Here is a 21,108-nt window from a genome sequence, read left to right as displayed (position 1 = left end):
GATGTCCCGGAACAACGCGACACCTCGGACTCCCCCCCCCTTCCATCCCAGGTACATCGGGTGGGCAACGGGCAGAGCAGGCTGGCAGCTCGCCATCCCAGTCGCCCGGGCCGCAGCCTGGCCCATCTAGGCCAGGACGCCTCAGGAAACGGCCGCCAAAGGAATCCCGTGTCAGAGGGCAGGAATCACAGGAGTCCACCTCCAGTTCTGCTGTGCCGTCTGGAGAACCACGTAGACGTAGTCAAAGGGCCCGTAAGGCCAAACAATTAGACACTGAGTAAGTTGGCACGGGTGCAGGGCACAGATGAGTTTTAGGGGCTAGGGCACGTGCATGAACTCCTTTGGTTATTAAAGTCAATGTTACACCTACAGAAGCTGCCTTTGTGCTCTGTCCAAAGTGTGCGGGGGTGTCATGTACGTTGAGCGCAAGTGTGTGTGTGAGGGGTGGTCTTACCTCAGCCCCAGGTGAGTCTGCCCCCTTCCCCCTGGGCTGCCATCAACATCCCCCCGGGCAGAGGACGGGACCGTGCGCTGCAGAGTCACAGCCGCATGCAGGGATGGTCCGGGTGGATGGTGGTACTGTGGCCATGGGTCAGACATAGTCCAACAATGTGGAGCCAGGAGCTCATCGCAGGGCGGGTTGTCATCATCCTCCATGGCCTGCGATAGACACGTGTCCACCGGCAACTGTGTGAGCCCGGCCGTTGTGCCGCAGGTGGATCGGCAATGGGGGGTGGTGTGCATGCGGGTGGGGTGGGTGGGGTTGGGGAGGGGGGTAAGGGTGCTGGGTGGGTGGATGGGTGGGGGGTGGGGGTGGTCGGCTGTTGCCATGGTGTGCGGTCTGTGGCCATACTACCCGATTCCCACGCCCATCTAGTCAGTGAAGCGGGCGGCTATCAGCCTGTCCCCTGCCCGCTGGCCCAGCCGGTAACGGGGGACAGCCACCCGCCCGTGTCTAGCCCGTCCGCCCTGACCATTGCCCCCATCCCCCTCATCTGGGGAGGATTGCGCCTCTTCCTGCTGCTCCTCCACTCCGCCCTCCTCTGCCTGCGGCACATCGCCCCTCTGCTGGGCTATATTGTGCAGGACGCAGCACACCACAATGATGCGGCCGACCCTATCTGACCGATACTGGAGGGCGCCCCCAGCGAGGTCCAGGCACCTGAAACGCATCTTCAGCATGCCAAAGCACCTCTCTATCACTCCCCTTGTCGCTACATGGGCATCATTGTAGCGGTTCTCCGCCTCATTGCATGGCCTCCGTACAGGCGTCATCAGCCACGATCGCAATGGGTAGCCCCTGTCGCCCAGCAACCAGCCCCTCAGCCGGGGATGGCGTCCCTCGTACATGCCGGTGATGTATGACCGCGACAACACGTATGAGTCATGTACACTGCCCGGGTAACGGGCGCAGACGTGCAGGATCATCATGCGGTGGTCGCAGACCACCTGTATGTTCATCGAATAGGTCCCCTTCCTATTGGTGAACACGGCCCTGTTATCTGCAGGTGGCCGCACGGCGACGTGCATCCCATCAATCGCGCCCTGGACCATAGGGATCCCGGCCAATGCAGAGAAGCCCACGGCCCGGGCATCTTGGCTGGCCCGGTCCACAGGGAAGCGGATGTAGCGGTGCACCATGGCATATAGGGCGTCTGTCACTGCCCGGATGCAACGGTGCACTGATGTCTGCGATATGCCGGACAGGTCCCCACTCGGTGCCTGGAATGACCCCGTTGCATAAAAGTTCAGCCACCGTAACCTTGACGGACACGCGGAGAGGGTGTCCCCCGCCAGTGCCACGCGGTGACAGGTGTGCCAGCAGATGGCAGATGTGTGCCACGGTTTCCCGCCTCATCCGGAGTCTCCTCCTGCATTCCCGGTCCGTGAAGTCCTGGTATGACTGCCGGGGCAGGTACACACGGGGCGCCCTCGGGTGTCTCCGTTGCCGTAGGGCCGCGACGTCCTCCTCCCCTTCCTCGTCCTGTCGGTCAGGTGTCCCTCCAGCCTGGGCTCTGCCGCCTGCCCCTCTTCGGCAGCCTGCGCCGCCTCTCTGGCACGCTCCTCCTCCTCATCCAGGGCAACATAGACATTAGCGGCTGCCGCCACGGCGGCCAACATCGCTGGCTGATCGGAAAACATGACGGCCTGGTTGGGGGGGGGGGGGGGAACGACGACATGTCATCATTGCCCATACCCCCTCCTCCCCCCAGCCAGGTGGCATGGACCGCATGGGTCCAACTGTTGGAGGCTGGCACCTGGCCAGGTGGACCAACTCACTTGCCCACGCACACCCCCTCCCCGGCATGGACCCCATCCTCCTCCCCGGCATGGACCCCCCCATCCCCCTCCCCGGCACGGACCCCCCATCCCTCCTCCCCGGCACGGACTCCATCCTCCTCCCCGGCACGGACCCCCCCATCCCTCCTCCCCGGCACGGACCCCATCCTCCTCCCCGGCACGGACCCCCACATCCCCCCTCCCCGGCACGGACCACATCCTCCTCCCCGGCACGGACCCCCCCATCCCCCCTCCCCGGCACGGACCCCCCCCATCCTCCTCCCCGGCACGGACCCCATCCTCCTCCCCGGCACTGACCCCCCCCATCCCTCCTCCCCGGCACGGACCCCATCCTCCTCCCCGGAACGGACTCCCCCATCCCTCCTCCCCGGCACGGACCCCATCCTCCTCCCCGGCACGGACCCTCCCATCCCCCCTCCCCGGCACGGACCCCATCCTCCTCCCCGGCACGAACCCCCCCATCCCCCATCACCCTGGCACTTGCCCTCCCCTCCCTGGCACTCACCCTCCCCTCCCCGGCATTCGCCCCCTCACCCCGGCACTCGCCCTCCCTTCCCAGGCACTAGCCCTCCCCTGCCCGGCACTCGCCCTCTCCCCCCTCCCCGGCACTCGCCCTCTCCCCCCTCACACCGGCACTCGCCCTCCCCTCCCCGACATTCGCCCTCCCCACCCCGGCATTCGCCCCCTCACCCCGACACTCGCCCTCCCCTCCCTGGCACTCGTCCCCTCACCCTGGCACTCGCCCTCTCCCCCCACCCTGGCACTCGCCCCCTCACCCTGGCACTCCCCCCCTCCCTGGCACTCGCCCCCTCACCCTGGCACTCGCCCTCCCCTCCCTGGCACTCGTCCTCACTCCCTGGCACTCGACCCTCACTCTGGCACTCGCCCTCTCTCCCCTCCCCGGCACTCGCCCCCTCACCCGGGCACTCGCCCTCCGCTCCCTGGCACTCACCCTCCCCTCCCCGGCATTCGCCCCCTCACCCCGGCACTAGCACTCCCCTCCCCGGCATTCGCCCCCTCACCCCGGCACTCGCCCTCCCATCCCAGGCACTCGCCCTCCGCTGCCCGCCACTCGCCCTCTCCCCCCTCCCCGGCACTCGCCCGCTCCCCCCTCACACCGGCACTCGCCCTCCCCTTCCAGGCACTCGCCCTCCCCTCACCCCAGCGCTAGCCCTCCCCTCCCCAGCATTCGCCCTCCTCCCCCTCCCCGGCAGTCGCCCTCTCCCCCCTCCCCGGCTCTCACAATCCCCCCACTCCCCGGCAGTCGCCCTCCCTTCCCCAGCACTCACCCTCCCCTCCCCAGAACTCGCCCCCTCATTCGGCGCTCGTCATCCCCTCCTCGGCACTCGCCCTCCCCTCCACGGCACTCAACCTCCCCTCCCCGGCACACACCCTCCTCTCCCCGTAACTCGCCCCCTCACCGCGACACTCGCCCACCCCTCCCTGGCACTCGTCCCCTCACCCTGGCACTCGCCCTCCCCTCCCTGGCACTCACCCTCCCCTCCCTGGCACTCGCCTCCTCACCCCGGCACTCGCCCTCCGCTCCTTGGCACTCGCCCCCTCACCCCATCTCCCCTCCCCGGCAATCGCCCCCTCACCCCGGCACTTGCCCTCCCCTCCCCGGCACTCGCCCTGTCCCATCTCCCCGGCACTCGCCCTCTCCCCATTCTAACTCGTCCTCTCCCCGGCACTCGCCCTCCCCGGCACCCTCCCCCTCACCCCGGCACTTGCCCTCGCCTCCCCGGCACTCGCCCTGTCCCACCTCCCCGGCACTCGCCCTCTCCCCCTTCTAACTCGTCCCCCTCACCCCAGCACTCGCCCTCCCATCACCCCAGCACTCGTCCTCTCCCCCCTCCCCGGCACTCACCCTATCCCCCCTCCCCGGCACTCACCCTATCCCCCCTCCCCGGCACTTGCCCTCCCCTACCCGGCACTCACCCTCACCTCCCCAGAACTCGCCCCATCACACCGGCACCCGCCCTCCCCTCACCCTCCTCCACCCACCCACCACCAACCACACTCACCCCCCACCCACCCACCACCAACCACACTCACCCTCCCCCACCCACCCACCACCAACCACACTCATCCCCCCACCCACCCACCACCAACCACACTCACCCCCCCACCCACACACCACCAACCACACTCATCCCCCCACCCACCCACCACCAACCGCACTCATCCCCCCACCCACCCACCATCAACCACACTCATCCCCTCACCCACCCACCACCAACGACACTCACCCCCCCCACCCACTCACCACCAACCACACTCACCCTCCCCCACCCACCACCAACCACACTCACCCCCCCACCCACCCACCACCAACCACACTCACCCTCCCCACCCACCACCAACGACATTCACCCCCCCCACCCACCACCAACCACACTCACCCCCCCCACCACCAACCACACTCATCCCCCCACCCACCCACCACCAACCGCACTCATCCCCCCACCCACCCACCACCAACCACACTCATCCCCCCACCCACCACCAACGACACTCACCCCCCACCCACCCACCACCAACCACACTCACCCTCCCCCACCCACCACCAACCACACTCACCCCCCCACCCACCCACCACCAACCACACTCACCCTCCCCACCCACCACCAACGACACTCACCCCCCCACCCACCCACCACCAACCACACTCACCCCCCCACCCACCCACGACCAACCACACTCACCCCCCCACCCACCCACCACCAACCACACTCATCCCCCCACCCACCCACCACCAACCACACTCACCCCCCCACCCACCCACCACCAACCACACTCACCCTCCCCACCCACCCACCACCAACGACACTCACCCCCCCACCCACCCACCACCAACCACACTCACCCCTCCACTCACGCACCACCAACCACACTCACCACCCCCACCCACCCACCACCGACACTCACCACCCCTACCCACCCACCACCAACCACACTCACCACCCCCACCCACCCACCACCGACATTCACCACCCCCACCCACCCACCACCAACCACACTCACCCTCCCCACCCACCCATCACCAACCACACTCACCCTCCCCCACCCACCCATCACCAACCACACTCACCCCCCCACCCACCCACCACCAACCACACTCATCCCCCCACCCACCCATCACCAACCACACTCACCCTCCCCCACCCACCCACCACCGACCACCCCCACCCCACCCCACCCGCATGCACACCACCCCTCCATTGCACATCCACCTGCGGCACAACGGGCCAGGCTCACACGGTCGACGGTGGAAGCGTGTCTATTGCAGGCTATGGAAGATGATGACGACCCGCTCTGCGATGAGCTCCTGGCTCTACATTGTTGGACAATGTCTGACCCATGGCCTCTGTGGTGGTCACCACTGATGTATTATTCTGTATATATATGGGTATTACGGTAAGGCCCCTGTACTACAGGTACAGGGGTAGATCTCTGCCTGCTGGCTCCGCCCAGGAGGCGGAGTATAAATGTGTGTGCTCTCTGAACAGCAGCCATTGATAGTGCATCAAGCTGCATGGCCGATAATGGAAATAGTTGCTCACCTCCTCAGCCCTGCTCAGCAGCCATTGCGCCAGCTTCATGTTTTTAAAAAGCAATACTAAATGACGCAAGTGTGATTTCTCACTGGGGAGACTTCAATCTCACTAATGAGATAGAAATTATTCCTATTTGGGGTCAATGATATGCTCGCCATATTTGGGGACGCATCACCGGGCATGGGCTGGTTCAATATCAAACAGACTTGACCCAACGTAAATCTCGAATGTGACCTTTCCCGCTATTTAACCCCCGTGCCCAGATGCACACAGGGCACAACGTGGTGGATAAATCGTGCGAAAAATGTTGAATTTTTGCTATTATTAATTGGTGATCCTATTATTTTCTTTCTCTCCAGGAAGGAGCTGGGGTTGCTGCAGAAATTGTATAGTTTGTATGATGCAGTGATGAATAACATTAGTGGTTACTATGATGTCCTATGGAGTGAACTAGACATTGAGAAGATTAACGCTGAACTCTTGGACTTTCAGAATAGGTAACTGAACCCGATTGATTATAGACAACTAAATTAACCATTGGATGAAGCATATGTTTAATTGCACTTTCAGTTATTTCAATATTCATTATGTTTGAGCACTTTGTGATTTGTATAGCAAGGAGCTTAGCACGTGGAATTTTCCATCACAGTTATAGAATCATAGAATTTACAATGCAGAAGGAGGCCATTCGGCCCATCGAGTCTGCACTGGCCCTTGGAAAGAGCACCATACTTAAGCTCATGCCTCCACCCTATCCCCGTAACCCAGTAACCACACCTAACCTTTTTTTGGACACTAAGGGCAATTTATCATGGCCTATCCACCTAACCTGAACTTCTTTGGACTGTGGGAGGAAACCGGAGCACCCGGAGGAAACCCACGCAGACACAGGGAGAACGTGCAGACTCCGCACAGACAGTGACCCAAGCCGGAATTGAACCTGGGACCCTGGAGCTGAGCGGCAACTGTGTTAACCACTGTGCTACCGTGCTGCCCTAGTTACACAGTCAGGTGAGGAGAGAATGGCTGTCCTTGACATCAAGGCAGCATTTGATCGAATGTGGCATCAAGTTGAAGAAATATGAATGTCAATGGAAATCAGGGGGAAAATTCGCCATTGGTTGGGGTCATGGTTGTGGCTGTTAAAAGCCAATTATCTCAGCCCCAGGACATAATTGCAGGGGTTTTGTGTTGTGTTATTATATTATATTCCACCGAGACTTTTCTACCAGACAAGATGCAAGGCATCAATCACTCATGTGGCGATTTTGGGCGGGATTCATTGATCCAGCTGATTTCATAATCGGCAATCAGGCGGAGAATCCCTTCTGACACCGAAATCGGGGGCTGCGCCTGTTTGACGGCGGTTTTGTATGCTCCGCACCCTCCGAAATGGCGTCGTCATGTTGCGCGCCCCACTTCGTACTCTGTTGGAACGGCATTGAAGCGTCACCTGAAGGCCCTCACATGATGCTCCGTCCCCGATTGGCCGAGTTCCCGACCGTGCGGCTGACATGTGGTCTCAGTAAGCTTGCGCACGGTGAAGTCGAGACATCCTGAGTGAGAGACAGCCAGAGTGGGAATTGGAACTTGATAATTTGGAACAGTGTGGTAATTCAGTGCAGAGTCGGAGGTGATGCTTTGTCCCTTTTTGTTTTGTTTTCTTCTTCTGACTTTGCAACTGTTAATCTGCAGAGAGAGATCCAGAGTGCATCCCGGGAAGGTAAATGATACAAATACCTTTTCAACTTGTTGGGGGGGAAAAACTGAAGTAATATCACAGTAAAGCTGTGACCTGTTTGGCTGGGAGGAAATCTGTTAAATTTGGGAAAAAAAACATTGAAAAAGTAATTAAGTCTAATTGAAGAACTAGATAGTGGAGTAACTAAACAATAATTGGCTCTGATATGTAAAGAAGCTGCAGGTGTCCTTTGAGGCATGTGATATAATGATAGAGTTTGGTGCTGAGTGTGTTCTAAGAAAAAATAAAGGTGTTTGGGAAAAGGAGCAGCTAAAGGCTAACATTTAGCATTTAATTTTACAATAAAAATCTGGCGTCAGGGCCGTATTGTTAATTGTAACTCAATCTAACAATAATTTAAGTGTTCATTTTAAATTAATTAACTAGTGCTTAAATGCCAGTCAGCAGGGTGCAGTGTTCCAACTGTCAGATATGGCAGATCTGTAACGTTTCCAGTGTTTCGGTCGACTACATCTGCAGCAAGTGTAACCAATGGCAGCTCCTCACAGAGGAGTTATAGAGACGTGGTCACACCCAAGGTGCAGGCAGACAGATGGGTGACCGCAAGAAAGGGCAGGCAGTCAGCGCAGGAATCCCCGGTGGCTGTTCCCCCTCTCTGACAGGATTACCTTTTTGGATACAGTTGGGGGGGATAGCCTATCAGTGGAAAACAACAGCAGCCAGAACAGTGGCACCACAACTGGCTCTGTTGCTCAGCAGAGGAGGGCAAAATGCAGGAAAGCGATAGTTATAGGGGACTCTATCGTAAGGGGCACAGATAGGTGCTTCTGTGGAAGTGAAAGAGACTCTAGGATGGTGTGTTGCCTCCCCGGTGCCAGGGTCAAGGATGTCTCTGAACGAACACAGGGCATGCTGAAGGGGGAGGGTGAACAACCAGGGATCGTAGAACACATAGGTACTAACGACATTGGCAGGAAGAGTGATGAGGTCCTGCAGAATGAGTTCAGGGAGTTAGGCAGTGAGCTAAGAAGCAGGACCTCGAGGGTTATAATCTCAGGATTACTTCCTGTGCCACGTGCCAATGAGGCTAGAAATAGGAGGACAGTGGAGTTAAAGGGAGAGGTGCGGCAGCGGTGCGCAGGGGCCTTCTGGGAGGTGAGTAGTTAGTTTAAAAACCTTACCTTTACAGGAGCAGCCCTTTGGATTTCGGCGGCAGCAGTGCGCAGGGGCCTTCTGGGAGGTGAGTAGTTAGTTTAAAAACCTTACCTTTACAGGAGCAGCCCTTTGGATTTCGGCGGCAGCGGTGCGCAGGGGCCTTCTTGGAGGTGAGTAGTTAGTTTAAAAACCTTACCTTTACAGGAGCAGCCCTTTGGATTTCGGCGGCAGCGGTGCGCAGGGGCCTTCTGGGAGGTGAGTAGTTAGTTTAAAAACCTTACCTTTACAGGAGCAGCCCTTTGGATTTCGGCGGCAGCGGTGCGCAGGGGCCTTCTTGGAGGTGAGTAGTTAGTTTAAAAACCTTACCTTTACAGGAGCAGCCCTTTGGATTTCGGCGGCAGCAGTGCGCAGGGGCCTTCTGGGAGGTGAGTAGTTAGTTTAAAAACCTTACCTTTACAGGAGCAGCCCTTTGGATTTCGGCGGCAGCGGTGCGCAGGGGCCTTCTTGGAGGTGAGTAGTTAGTTTAAAAACCTTACCTTTACAGGAGCAGCCCTTTGGATTTCGGCGGCAGCGGTGCGCAGGGGCCTTCTTGGAGGTGAGTAGTTAGTTTAAAAACCTTACCTTTACAGGAGCAGCCCTTTGGATTTCGGCGGCAGCGGTGCGCAGGGGCCTTCTTGAAGGTGAGTAGTTAGTTTAAAAACCTTACCTTTACAGGAGCAGCCCTTTGGATTTCGGCGGCAGCAGTGCGCAGGGGCCTTCTGGGAGGTGAGTAGTTAGTTTAAAAACCTTACCTTTACAGGAGCAGCCCTTTGGATTTCGGCGGCAGCGGTGCGCAGGGGCCTTCTGGGAGGTGAGTAGTTAGTTTAAAAAGCCTTGCCTGGTCCCGTGTCTGTTCTTCTTTTCAGTTTTATTTGTTTTTATATAAGGCGGGAACCGGAAGTTCTACCTCTGGCAAGTGCCCCCCCCCAACCAATAAATTCTGGTGGAGAGGAAACCCGAGACACTACACGTGTAGTGTCTCCCACCCGCCCTCCTCCTCTAACCTAATAATAAGACCCATTGGTGTAAGGTAAGTGCCATATTATATTATTATATTATTAGCATTGTGCAGGTCAAGGATCGGTGGTGGAGGAGCAGTCTCTGTGAGCGAGAGAACCTGAGAACATCTCAGACACTCAGAAGGCAAGTAAGTGATTTTTACTTTTATACCTTTTTTCAAATTGTGTGTGTCGGGGGGAAATTGAAGCGACATCACAGAAAAGCTGTGACCTGAGTGGCTGGTTGGGATTCTAACCTAAATTTAAAAAAAATTTGAGTATTTGGGAACTAATTAAACATAATAACTTAATTATAATTTAGAGGATATCTAAGCCAGAGATCGGAGAGTATTATAGTTAGCTATCGCATTTCTATTAGAAATCTAGTGCTAGGAAACAGATAGTTGACAGTAACTTTGCAATTTAAAAAAAAAAAAGTATTTTAAAAAAAAAACAAAGAGACAAATTTTAATTTTAATTAATTGACGCAATGTCAGTTAGAGGGGTGCTGTGCTCTGACTGTGAGATGTGGCAGGTCCGGGAGGCTTCCAGCGTCCCGGGTGGCTTCATCTGCAGAAAGTGCACCCAACTGGAGCTCCTCACAGACCGCATGGTTCGGTTGGAGCAGCAATTGGATGCACTTAGGAGCATGCAGGTGGCGGAAAGCGTCATAGATCGCAGTTATGTAAATGTGGTCACACCCAAGGTGCAGGCAGAGAAATGGGTGACCACCAGAAAGGGCAGGCAGTCAGTGCAGGAATCCCCTGTGGTTGTCCCCCTCTCGAACAGATATACCCCTTTGGATACTGTCGGGGGGGATAGCCTATCAGGGGAAAACAGCAGCAGCCAGAGCAGTGGCACCACGGCTGGCTCTGATGTTCAGAAGGGAGGGTCAAAGCGCAGAAGAGTAATAGTAATAGGGGACTCTATAGTCAGGGGCACAGATAGGCGCTTCTGTGGACGTGAAAGAGACTCCAGGATGGTATGTTGCCTCCCTGGTGCCAGGGTCCAGGATGTCTCCGAACGGGTAGAGGGAATCCTGAAGGGGGAGGGCAAACAGGCAGAGGTCGTTGTACATATTGGTACTAACGACATAGGCAGGAAGGGGCATGAGGTCCTGCAGCAGGAGTTCAGGGAGCTAGGCAGAAAGTTAAAAGACAGGACCTCGAGGGTTGTAATCTCGGGATTACTCCCTGTGCCACGTGCCAGTGAGGCTAGAAATAGGAAGATAGAGCAGACAAACACGTGGCTAAACAGCTGGTGTAGGAGGGAGGGTTTCCGTTTTCTGGACCACTGGGAGCTCTTCCGGGGCAGGTGTGACCTGTATAAGATGGACGGGTTGCATCTAAACCGGAGAGGCATAAATATCCTGGCCGCGAGGTTTGCTAGTGTCACACGGGAGGGTTTAAACTAGTATGGCAGGGGGGTGGGTACGGGAGCAATAGGTCAGAAGGTGAGAGCATTGAGGGAGAACTAGGGAATAGGGACAGTGTGGCTCTGAGGCAGAGCAGAGCTTGGATTACTACTTGGAACTATGATGTTATTGCCATTACAGAGACCTGGTTGAGGGAAGGGCAGGATTGGCAGCTAAACGTTCCAGGATTTAGATGTTTCAGGCGGGATAGAGGGGGATGTAAAAGGGGAGGCGGAGTTGCGCTACTTGTTCGGGAGAATATCACAGCTATACTGCGAGAGGACACCTCAGAGGGCAGTGAGGCTATATGGGTAGAGATCAGGAATAAGAAGGGTGCAGTCACAATGTTGGGGGTATACTACAGGCCTCCCAACAGCCAGCGGGAGATAGAGGAGCAGATAGGTAGACAGATTTTGGAAAAGAGTAAAAACAACAGGGTTGTGGTGATGGGAGACTTCAACTTCCCCAATATTGACTGGGACTCACTTAGTGCCAGGGGCTTAGACGGGGCGGAGTTTGTAAGGAGCATCCAGGAGGGCTTCTTAAAACAATATGTAAACAGTCCAACTAGGGAAGGGGCAGTACTGGACCTGGTATTGGGGAATGAGCCCGGCCAGTTGGTAGATGTTTCAGTAGGGGAGCATTTCGGTAACAGTGACCACAATTCAGTAAGTTTTAAAGTACTGGTGGACAAGGATAAGAGTGGTCCGAGGATGAATGTGCTAAATTGGGGGAAGGCTAATTATGACAATATTAGGCGGGAACTGAAGAACATAGATTGGGGGCGGATGTTTGAGGGCAAATCAACATCTGACATGTGGGAGGCTTTCAAGTGTCAGTTGAAGGGAATACAGGACAGGCATGTTCCTGTGAGGAAGAAAGATAAATACGGCAATTTTCGGGAACCTTGGATGACGAGTGATATTGTAGGCCTCGTCAAAAAGAAAAAGGAGGCATTTGTCAGGGCTAAAAGGCTGGGAACAGACGAAGCCTGTGTGGCATATAAGGAAAGTAGGAAGGAACTTAAGCAAGGAGTCAGGAGGGCTAGAAGGGGTCATGAAAAGTCATTGGCAAATAGGGTTAAGGAAAATCCCAAGGCTTTTTACACGTACATAAAAAGCAAGAGGGTAGCCAGGGAAAGGGTTGGCCCACTGAAGGATAGGCAAGGGAATCTATGTGTGGAGCCAGAGGAAATGGGCGAGGTACTAAATGAATACTTTGCATCAGTATTCACCAAAGAGAAGGAATTGGTAGATGTTGAGTCTGGAGAAGGGGGTGTAGATAGCCTGGGTCACATTGTGATCCAAAAAGACGAGGTGTTGGGTGTCTTAAAAAATATTAAGGTAGATAAGTCCCCAGGGCCTGATGGGATCTACCCCAGAATACTGAAGGAGGCTGGAGAGGAAATTGCTGAGGCCTTGACAGAAATCTTTGGATCCTCGCTGTCTTCAGGGGATGTCCCGGAGGACTGGAGAATAGCCAATGTTGTTCCTCTGTTTAAGAAGGGTAGCAAGGATAATCCCGGGAACTACAGGCCGGTGAGCCTTACTTCAGTGGTAGGGAAATTACTGGAGAGAATTCTTCGAGACAGGATCTACTCCCATTTGGAAGCAAATGGACGTATTAGTGAGAGGCAGCACGGTTTTGTGAAGGGGAGGTCGTGTCTCACTAACTTGATAGAGTTTTTCGAGGAGGTCACTAAGATGATTGATGCAGGTAGGGCAGTAGATGTTGTCTATATGGACTTCAGTAAAGCCTTTGACAAGGTCCCTCATGGTAGACTAGTACAAAAGGTGAAGTCACACGGGATCAGGGGTGAACTGGCAAGGTGGATACAGAACTGGCTAGGCCATAGAAGGCAGAGGGTAGCAATGGAGGGATGCTTTTCTAATTGGAGGGCTGTGACCAGTGGTGTTCCACAGGGATCAGTGCTGGGACCTTTGCTCTTTGTAGTATATATAAATGATTTGGAGGAAAATGTAACTGGTCTGATTAGTAAGTTTGCAGACGACACAAAGGTTGGTGGAATTGCGGATAGCGATGAGGACTGTCTGAGGATACAGCAGGATTTAGATTGTCTGGAGACTTGGGCGGAGAGATGGCAGATGGAGTTTAACCTGGACAAATGTGAGGTAATGCATTTTGGAAGGGCTAATGCAGGTAGGGAATATACAGTGAATGGTAGAACCCTCAAGAGTATTGAAAGTCAAAGAGATCTAGGAGTACAGGTCCACAGGTCATTGAAAGGGGCAACACAGGTGGAGAAGGTAGTCAAGAAGGCATACGGCATGCTTGCCTTCATTGGCCGGGGCATTGAGTATAAGAATTGGCAAGTCATGTTGCAGCTGTATAGAACCTTAGTTAGGCCACACTTGGAGTATAGTGTTCAATTCTGGTCGCCACACTACCAGAAGGATGTGGAGGCTTTAGAGAGGGTGCAGAAGAGATTTACCAGAATGTTGCCTGGTATGGAGGGCATAAGCTATGAGGAGCGATTGAATAAACTCGGTTTGTTCTCTCTGGAACAAAGGAGGTTGAGGGGCGACCTGATAGAGGTATACAAAATTATGAGGGGCATAGACAGAGTGGATAGTCAGAGGCTTTTCCCCAGGGTAGAGGGGTCAATTACTAGGGGGCATAGGTTTAAGGTGAGAGGGGCAAGGTTTAGAGTAGATGTACGAGGCAAGTTTTTTACGCAGAGGGTAGTGGGTGCCTGGAACTCGCTACCGGAGGAGGTAGTGGAAGCAGGGACGATAGGGACATTTAAGGGGCATCTTGACAAATATATGAATAGGATGGGAATAGAAGGATACGGACCCAGGAAGTGTAGAAGATTGTAGTTTAGTCGGGCAGTATGGTCGGCACGGGCTTGGAGGGCCGAAGGGCCTGTTCCTGTGCTGTACATTTCTTTGTTCTTTGTTAAACACGTGGCTAAACCAGTGGTATAGGAGCAAGGGTTTCAGATTTCTGGACCATTGGGATCTCTTCTGGGGCATGTACGACCTGTACAAGAAGGACGGATTGCATCTAAACTCGAGGGGCACCGATATCCTGGCTGGGAGGTTTGCTGGTGTCACTCAGGAGGATTTAAACTAATATGGCAGGGGGGTGGGAACCAGAGCGTTAGCTTAGAAGGTGTCATAACTGAAGGGGAAATAGAGAACAAAAATAAGAGAACAACATCATCCTCAGGCAGAGCAAAAAAGGTGGCAAGTGTGAAAAGGAAGGTGGTCAATGCAGGACTGAGGGAATTGTACCTTAATGCACGCAGTATGCAGAACAAGGTAAATGAGCTTGTTGCTCACATTGAAATTGGCCGGTACGATGTTCTGGGCATCACAGAAACATGGCTGCAAGAGGATCAGGGCTGGGATCTAAATATACAAGGATATGTGTCCTATCGAAAGGACAGGCAGATGAGCAAAGAGGACGGGGTCACATTGTTAGTAAGGAATGAAGTTAAAATCGACAGCAAGGAGTGATATAGAATCAGAAGACATAGAATCTCTGTGGGTAGAGTTGAGGAATCGCAAAGGTAAAAAAACCCTGATGGGAGTTATGTACAGGCTCCCGAGCAGTAGTCAGGATGTAGGGCAGAAAATAAATCAGGAGAAAGAGAAAGCATATAAAAAAGCAATATCACAATAATCATGGGGGACTTCAATATGCAGGTGGACTGGGAAAATCAGGTTGATAGTGGATCCCAAGAAAAGGAATTTGTGGAAAGTTTAAGAGATGGTTTTTTGGAGCAGCTTGTGGTAGAGCCCACTAGGGAACAGGCAATTCTGGATTTAGTGATGTGTAATGAGGCAGACTTAATTAGGGATCTTAAGGTGAAGGAATCCTTAGGGAGCAGTGACCACAATATGACAGAATTTACTCTGCAGTTTGAGAGTGAGAAGCTGGAGTCAGATGTAACGGTTTTACAATTAATTAAGGGGAACTAATAATAATAGTTGCTTATTGTCACAAGTAGGCTTCAATGAAATTACTGTGAAAAGCCCCTAGTCGCCACATTCCGGCGCCTGTTCGGGGAGGCTGGTATGGGAATTGAACCCACGCTGCTGGCCTTGTTCTGCATTACAAGCCAGCTGTTTAGCTCACTGTGCTAAACCAGCCCCTAATTACAAAGACATGAGGAAGGAGCTGGCCAGAGTTGATTGGAAAGGTAGACTCGCAGGGAAGACAGTGGTACAGCAATGGCAGGAGTTTTGGGGGGTTATTTGGGAGGCAGAGCAGAAACCATCCCAAGGAGGAGGAAGCATGCTAAGGGCAGGAAAAGGCATCCATGGTTGACGAGGGAAGTCAAGGACAGCATAAAAGAAAAAGAAAAAGCAAATAAAGTGGCAAGCATTAGTGGGAAGCCAGAGGATTGGGAATCATTAATAAGGGAGAGAATGAAATATGAGTGCAAGTTAGCTCGTAATATACAAGAAGATAGGAAGAGTTTCTTTCAATATATAAAAGGTAAGAGAGAGGCAAAAATAGACATTGGACCACTGGATAACGTGACTGGAGAAGTAATAATAGGAAAGAAATGGTAGATGAACTGAATAATTACTTTGCATCAGTCTTCACGGTGGAAGACACCAGTGGGGTGCCAGAGCTCCAGGAAAATCAGGGGGCAGAGGTGAGGGCAGTGGCCATCACTAAGGAGAAGGTTCTGGGGAAACTGAAAGGTCTGAAGGTGGATACGTCACCTGGACCAGATGGTCTACACCGCAGGGTCCTGAAAGAGATATCTGAGGAATTTGTGGAGGCATTGGTAGTGATCTTTCAGGAATCACTGGGGGCAGGAAGGGTCCCAAAGGACTGGAAAGTGGCTACTGTAACACCACTGTTTAAGAAGAGAGAGTGGAAATTATAGGCCGATAAGCCTGATGTTGGTCATTGATAAGATTTTAGAGTCTGTTATTAAAGATGAGATCGCAATGTGCTTGGAAGTACATGGTAAAATAGAACTGAGTCAGCACCGAAATCGCGGAGAGGCCGAACCCCCACCCTGTGCCACATGAATCGGCGGGGAATGGAGGGATACAGATTATTTGAGCAAGATGCAGTAAGTCTAAATAAGGAATCTGGATTGGTGGAGGGTTGGTGGGGAGAGTTGGACAAGTATTGTTCAACCCTATGATCAAAGGAACTGGCATTCACAGAGTGAGAGGCCCAGAATTCTTCTGCAGGTAGCCCTGAGCAGCATGATCATTACTCACCCCCTGAGTGCGAACCACCATGGAAAACCTCCAGATACTTTAGAAGCTGCACAATCTAAAGGGTAGGCACGGCGTTTTTAAAATCATGGCGTTGTTTATGCCCGATCCCCAACAGCGGAAAATCTAGAACTCTGCCCCCGCGAATAGACTTCACTCAGCAATACATTTAAACATTCTCAGATCACCATAACATTCCACATTCCAGGAAAGACAATCGGCTGGATTCCCCGGTCGTCAACAGCGAAATTACGTTCGGTGATCGGCCGGAGAATCCCCGTTTGCACCGGAATCGGGGGCGGTGCTGCTTTTGCAATGCCGTCGGGGCGGCCTCAGGACGTCACCTGAGGCCCTCCCCCGATGCTCTGCTCCCAATGGACCAGGTTCCCGACTGCGTGAAACACTTATCCTTTTTATATTCGTGAACCCGGTGTGGCAGCTGCGGACTGAGTCCAGCGCCGCCACAGGCCGAGCGGAGCCATTCTGCGGGCAGACGGGGCTTTGGTGGGAGCTGGGTCGCTGGTTGGGGGGTGGTCCGAGGGTGGCGAAGCTGATTACATGGGGCAGTTTCTGGCAGCGCATGCGCGGCCATTGACCCAGCAATTCTCCGGCAGTATCCGCAGGTAAAGCCAGCAGCGCTGCATTCCTGCTAGCCCCCCCACCAGACAGAGGATCAGTGCTGCTTTTGCACTGTTTTTTTGCGTGTAAAATGCCACTGTTCCCACGCTGGCATCAGCACTTAGTCTTCAAATTGGAGAATCCAGCCCAATATCCTTGCTGATGTCCTATCCCAGATTTAAACCCCAGAAATGTAGCAGGGCACAGTAATTTCCCCTGCTGGCTGAGTGTTTGACTCTAGAATGAATGAGAAAATGAATACATGCTTCTTTACTTTCTGCTTTTATTTCCTACAACCACATAAAAGAATGAAATGTAATTATTTTTGTCTCTGAGCCCAGGTAGAGGTTGGTGATGTCATGTTACCTAATGTTCCAAATTGTTGAACAAGCGCTGCACAGCTCAGTCTTTTCTTTGACATCTGACTAGCAACCACACAGATAAAAGAGCTCTGCCCTGGTTGGGCACCTGGCCTCATCCACAATGCTTCTGCTTGCAGTTCTGTACCATTGCCTACAACAATGGTTCATATCTGCATGTCCATCTTGCCTTATGAAGCCAACACCACTGGAAAAGTGAAAATACACATGTGAGCAAAAGTGCCAGGACTGAATTGTGTGCAGTTCGCGTTCCCGTTGGGGGTATTTGTGAAGCAATTCAGGACATGCTAACGGGCCAGCACTCGGCTGCCGAGAATTCTGAGCAATTCCCGGCCCAGCAGTCATTCTGGCACCAAGGTTCATAAGATATAGGAGCAGAATTAGGCCATTTGGCCCATTAAGTCTGTGCCACCATTCGCTCATGGCTGATCTCATCCTGGCCTTAACTCCACCGTCCTGCCCGTTCTCCACAACCCTTCAATCCATCACCAATTAAAAATCTGTCTAATTCCTCCTTAAATTTACTCACTGTCCCTGCATCACCGCACTCTGGGGTAGTGAATTCCAGATTCACAACCCTTTGGGAGTAGTTTATCCTCATCTCCGTTTAAATTTGCTACCTCTTATCCTCAGACTATGACCACTCATTCTAGAATGCCCCACAAGAAGAAGCATTCGCTCCACGTCTACTTTATCATCTTGTATACCTCAATTTGATCTCGCATCATTCTTCTAAATTCTAGAGTGTATAGTCCTAAACTGCTCAATCTCTCTTCATACGACAACAAATCCCTTGGGCAGGATTCTCTGCTTCTGAGACTAAAGGCGGGATTTTGATTTGATTTGATTCATTATTGTCACAAAAGAGAAAATGCTGGAAAATCTCAGCATCTGTAGGGAGAGAAAATAGCTAACGTTTCGAGTCCAATGACTCTTTGTCAAAGCTAACAGACAAGAGAAAGTGGGAAATAGTTATACTGTGGAGTGAGAATGAAAGATGAGTCATAGCCACAGAAACCCAGGAAAACTGGGTGCTAATGGCCACAGAAACCAAGGGGAAAGAGTGCTAATGGCAGTCCCCAGAGAGAATAAAAGGTGTGAAAGGCCAAACAGCAGAGAAACTAACATCAGAGGGTGAACTGTGACAGATGAAGATGTGGGGGGAAGGGGAAGGGGGAAGCAAAGAGGAGAAAGGGTAAGGAAAGGTGGATAAGATAGGGGGGGTCATATATATTAAGAAAGACAAGAAAGAAAAAAATGGTAAAAGACAGTTAAAATGAAATGGGATGAAAACAAATGGGTAGAGCTAATCATCTGAAGTTGTTGAATTCGATGTTGAGACTGGAAGGCTGTAACGTGCCTAACCGGACGATGAGATGTTGTTCCTCCAGTTTGCGTTGAGCTTCACTGGAACTTTGCAGCAGGCCAAGGACTGACATGTGGGCATGGGAGCAGGGACTTTTGCTAAAATGACAAGGAACGGGAGGGTCAGGGTCCTGAATGCGCACAGACCGAAGATGCTCAGCAAAGCGATCACCCAGTCTGCGTTTGGTCTCTCCGATATAGAGGAGACCACATTGGGAGCAGCGAATGCAGTGGATCAAATTGGAAGAGATGCAAGTGAAACGCTGCTTAACCTGGAATGAGTGTTTTGGGTCTGGGATGTTAAGCATGGAGGAGGTAAAGGGGCAGGTGTTACACCTTCTGCGATTGCATGGGAAGGTGCCATGGGTAATGGGAGAGGTACTGTGTATGGTGGAGGACTGGACTAGATTACCTTGGAGGGAATGGTCTCTGCGGAATGCTGACAGAGGGAGTGAAGGGAAGATGTGTTTGGTGGTGGCATCACGCTGGAGTTAGCGAAAATAGCGGAGGATTATGCTTTGCTTACGGAGGCTGGTGGGATGAAATGTGAGAACGAGGGGGACTCTATTCTTGTTCTGGGAGGGAGGGGAGGGGGCGAGGGTAGTGCCGTGGGAGATAGACCGCACACTGTTGAGGGCCGTGTCAACAACTGTAGGTGGGAAATCACGGTTGAGGAAGAAGGAACACATTTTCGAAGCACCATTTTGGAAAGTGGCATCATTGGAGCAAATGCGACGGAGGCGAAGGAGTCGAGAGAAAGGGATGGAGTCCTTACAGGGTGTAGGGTGCAAAGAGCTGTAGTCCAGATAGCTGTGGTAGTCAGTGGGCTTGCAGTGGATATTAGTAGATCGTTATTGCCGGAAATGGAGACAGAAAGATCAAGGAAGGGAAAGGAAGTGTCTGAGATGGACCAGGTGAAAGTGATGGAGGGGTGGAAACTGGAAGCAAAGCTGATGAATTTTACCAGGTCCGGACGAGAGCATGAAGCGGCACCAAAATAGTCATCAATATATTGGTAAAGGCGTTGTGGGAGGGGATTAGGGTAGGCCTGGAATAAGGAATGTTCCACATACCCCATAAAAAGGCAAGCGTAGCTAGGACACATGCCGGTACCCATTGTTACACCTTTGATTTGGAGAAAGTGGGATGAGTTAAAAGAGAAGGTGTTGAGAGATAGAACAAGTTCAGCTAGGCGGAGGAGAGTGGTGGTGGGTGGGAATTGTCCGGGCCTCTTTTCAAGAAAGAAGCGAAGAGCTCTCAGGCCACCCTGGTATGGGATGGAGGTGTAGAGAGATTGCACATCCATGGTGATCCATGGTATTATTGTCACATGTATTAGTATACCGTGAAAAGTATTGTTTCTTGCACGCGATACAGACAATGCATACCATTCATACGGAAAGAAGGAGAGACTGCAGAATGTAATGTTACAATCATAGCTAGGGTGTAGAGAAAAGATCAACTTAATACGACGTAGGTCCATTCAAAAGTCTGATGGCAGTAGGGAAGAAGCTGTTCTTGAGTCGGTTGGTACGTGACCTCAAACTTTGGTATCTTTTTCCTGACAGAAGACGGTGGAAGAATGTATGTCCAAGGTGCCTGGGGTCCTTAATTATGCTGGCTACCTTTCCGAGGCAGCGGGAATTGTAAACAGAGTCCACAGGTGCCAATTTAGCACAGTGGGCTAAACAGCTGGCTTGAAATGCAGAACAAGATCAGCAGCGCGGGTTCAATTCCTGAACCGGCCTCTCCGAACAGGCGCGGAATGTGGCGACTCGGGGCTTTTCACAGTAACTTCATTGAAGCCTGCTTGTGACAGTAAGCTATTATTATTATGGATGGGAGGCTGGTTTGCGTGATGGATTGGGCTACATTCACAACCTTTTCTAGTTTCCTGCGGTCTTGGGCAGAGCAGGATCCATATCAAGCTGTGATACAAGCAGAAAGAATGCTTTCCATGGTGCATCTACAAAAGGTGGTGAGAATCATAGCTGATATGCCAAAAAGTTTTAGTCTTCTGAGAAAGTAGAGTCGTTGATGGGCTTTCTTAACTATAGTGTCTGGCTGGAGGGACCAGGACAGGTTGTTGGTGATCTGGACACCTAAAAACTTGAAGCTCTCAATCCTTTCTATTTCGTTCCCATTGATGTAGACAGGGGCATGTTCTCCACTACGCTTCCTGAGGTCAATGATAATCTCCTTTGTTTTGTTGGCATTGAGGCACAGATTATGGTCGTCGCACAAGTTCACCAGATTCTCTATCTCATTCTTGTACTCTTTCTCGTCATTGTTTGAGATCCGCCCCACTACGGTGGTGTCATCAGCAAATTTGAAAATCGAGTTGGAGGGGAATTTGGTCATAGTCATAG

General features: G+C 52.8%; 1 protein-coding gene across 1 annotated transcript in view; it reads left to right on the top strand.

Annotated features, from left to right (window-relative positions):
• Nucleotides 1-21,108, top strand: part of LOC140411190 (dynein axonemal heavy chain 8-like) — a 2,783,184-nt gene that overhangs the window by 899,760 nt on the left and 1,862,316 nt on the right. Inside the window, exon 34 of the mRNA XM_072500280.1 lies at nt 6,218-6,355. Coding sequence (XP_072356381.1) covers nt 6,218-6,355 — 138 coding nt within the window. The remainder of the gene's footprint in view (nt 1-6,217; nt 6,356-21,108) is intronic.

Source organism: Scyliorhinus torazame, chromosome 4, assembly GCF_047496885.1.
Source record: "Scyliorhinus torazame isolate Kashiwa2021f chromosome 4, sScyTor2.1, whole genome shotgun sequence".
NCBI classification, from domain to species: domain Eukaryota; kingdom Metazoa; phylum Chordata; class Chondrichthyes; order Carcharhiniformes; family Scyliorhinidae; genus Scyliorhinus; species Scyliorhinus torazame.
The sequence above is the reverse complement of the archived record's forward strand: the minus strand, read 5'-3'. Positions and strand labels throughout refer to the sequence as shown.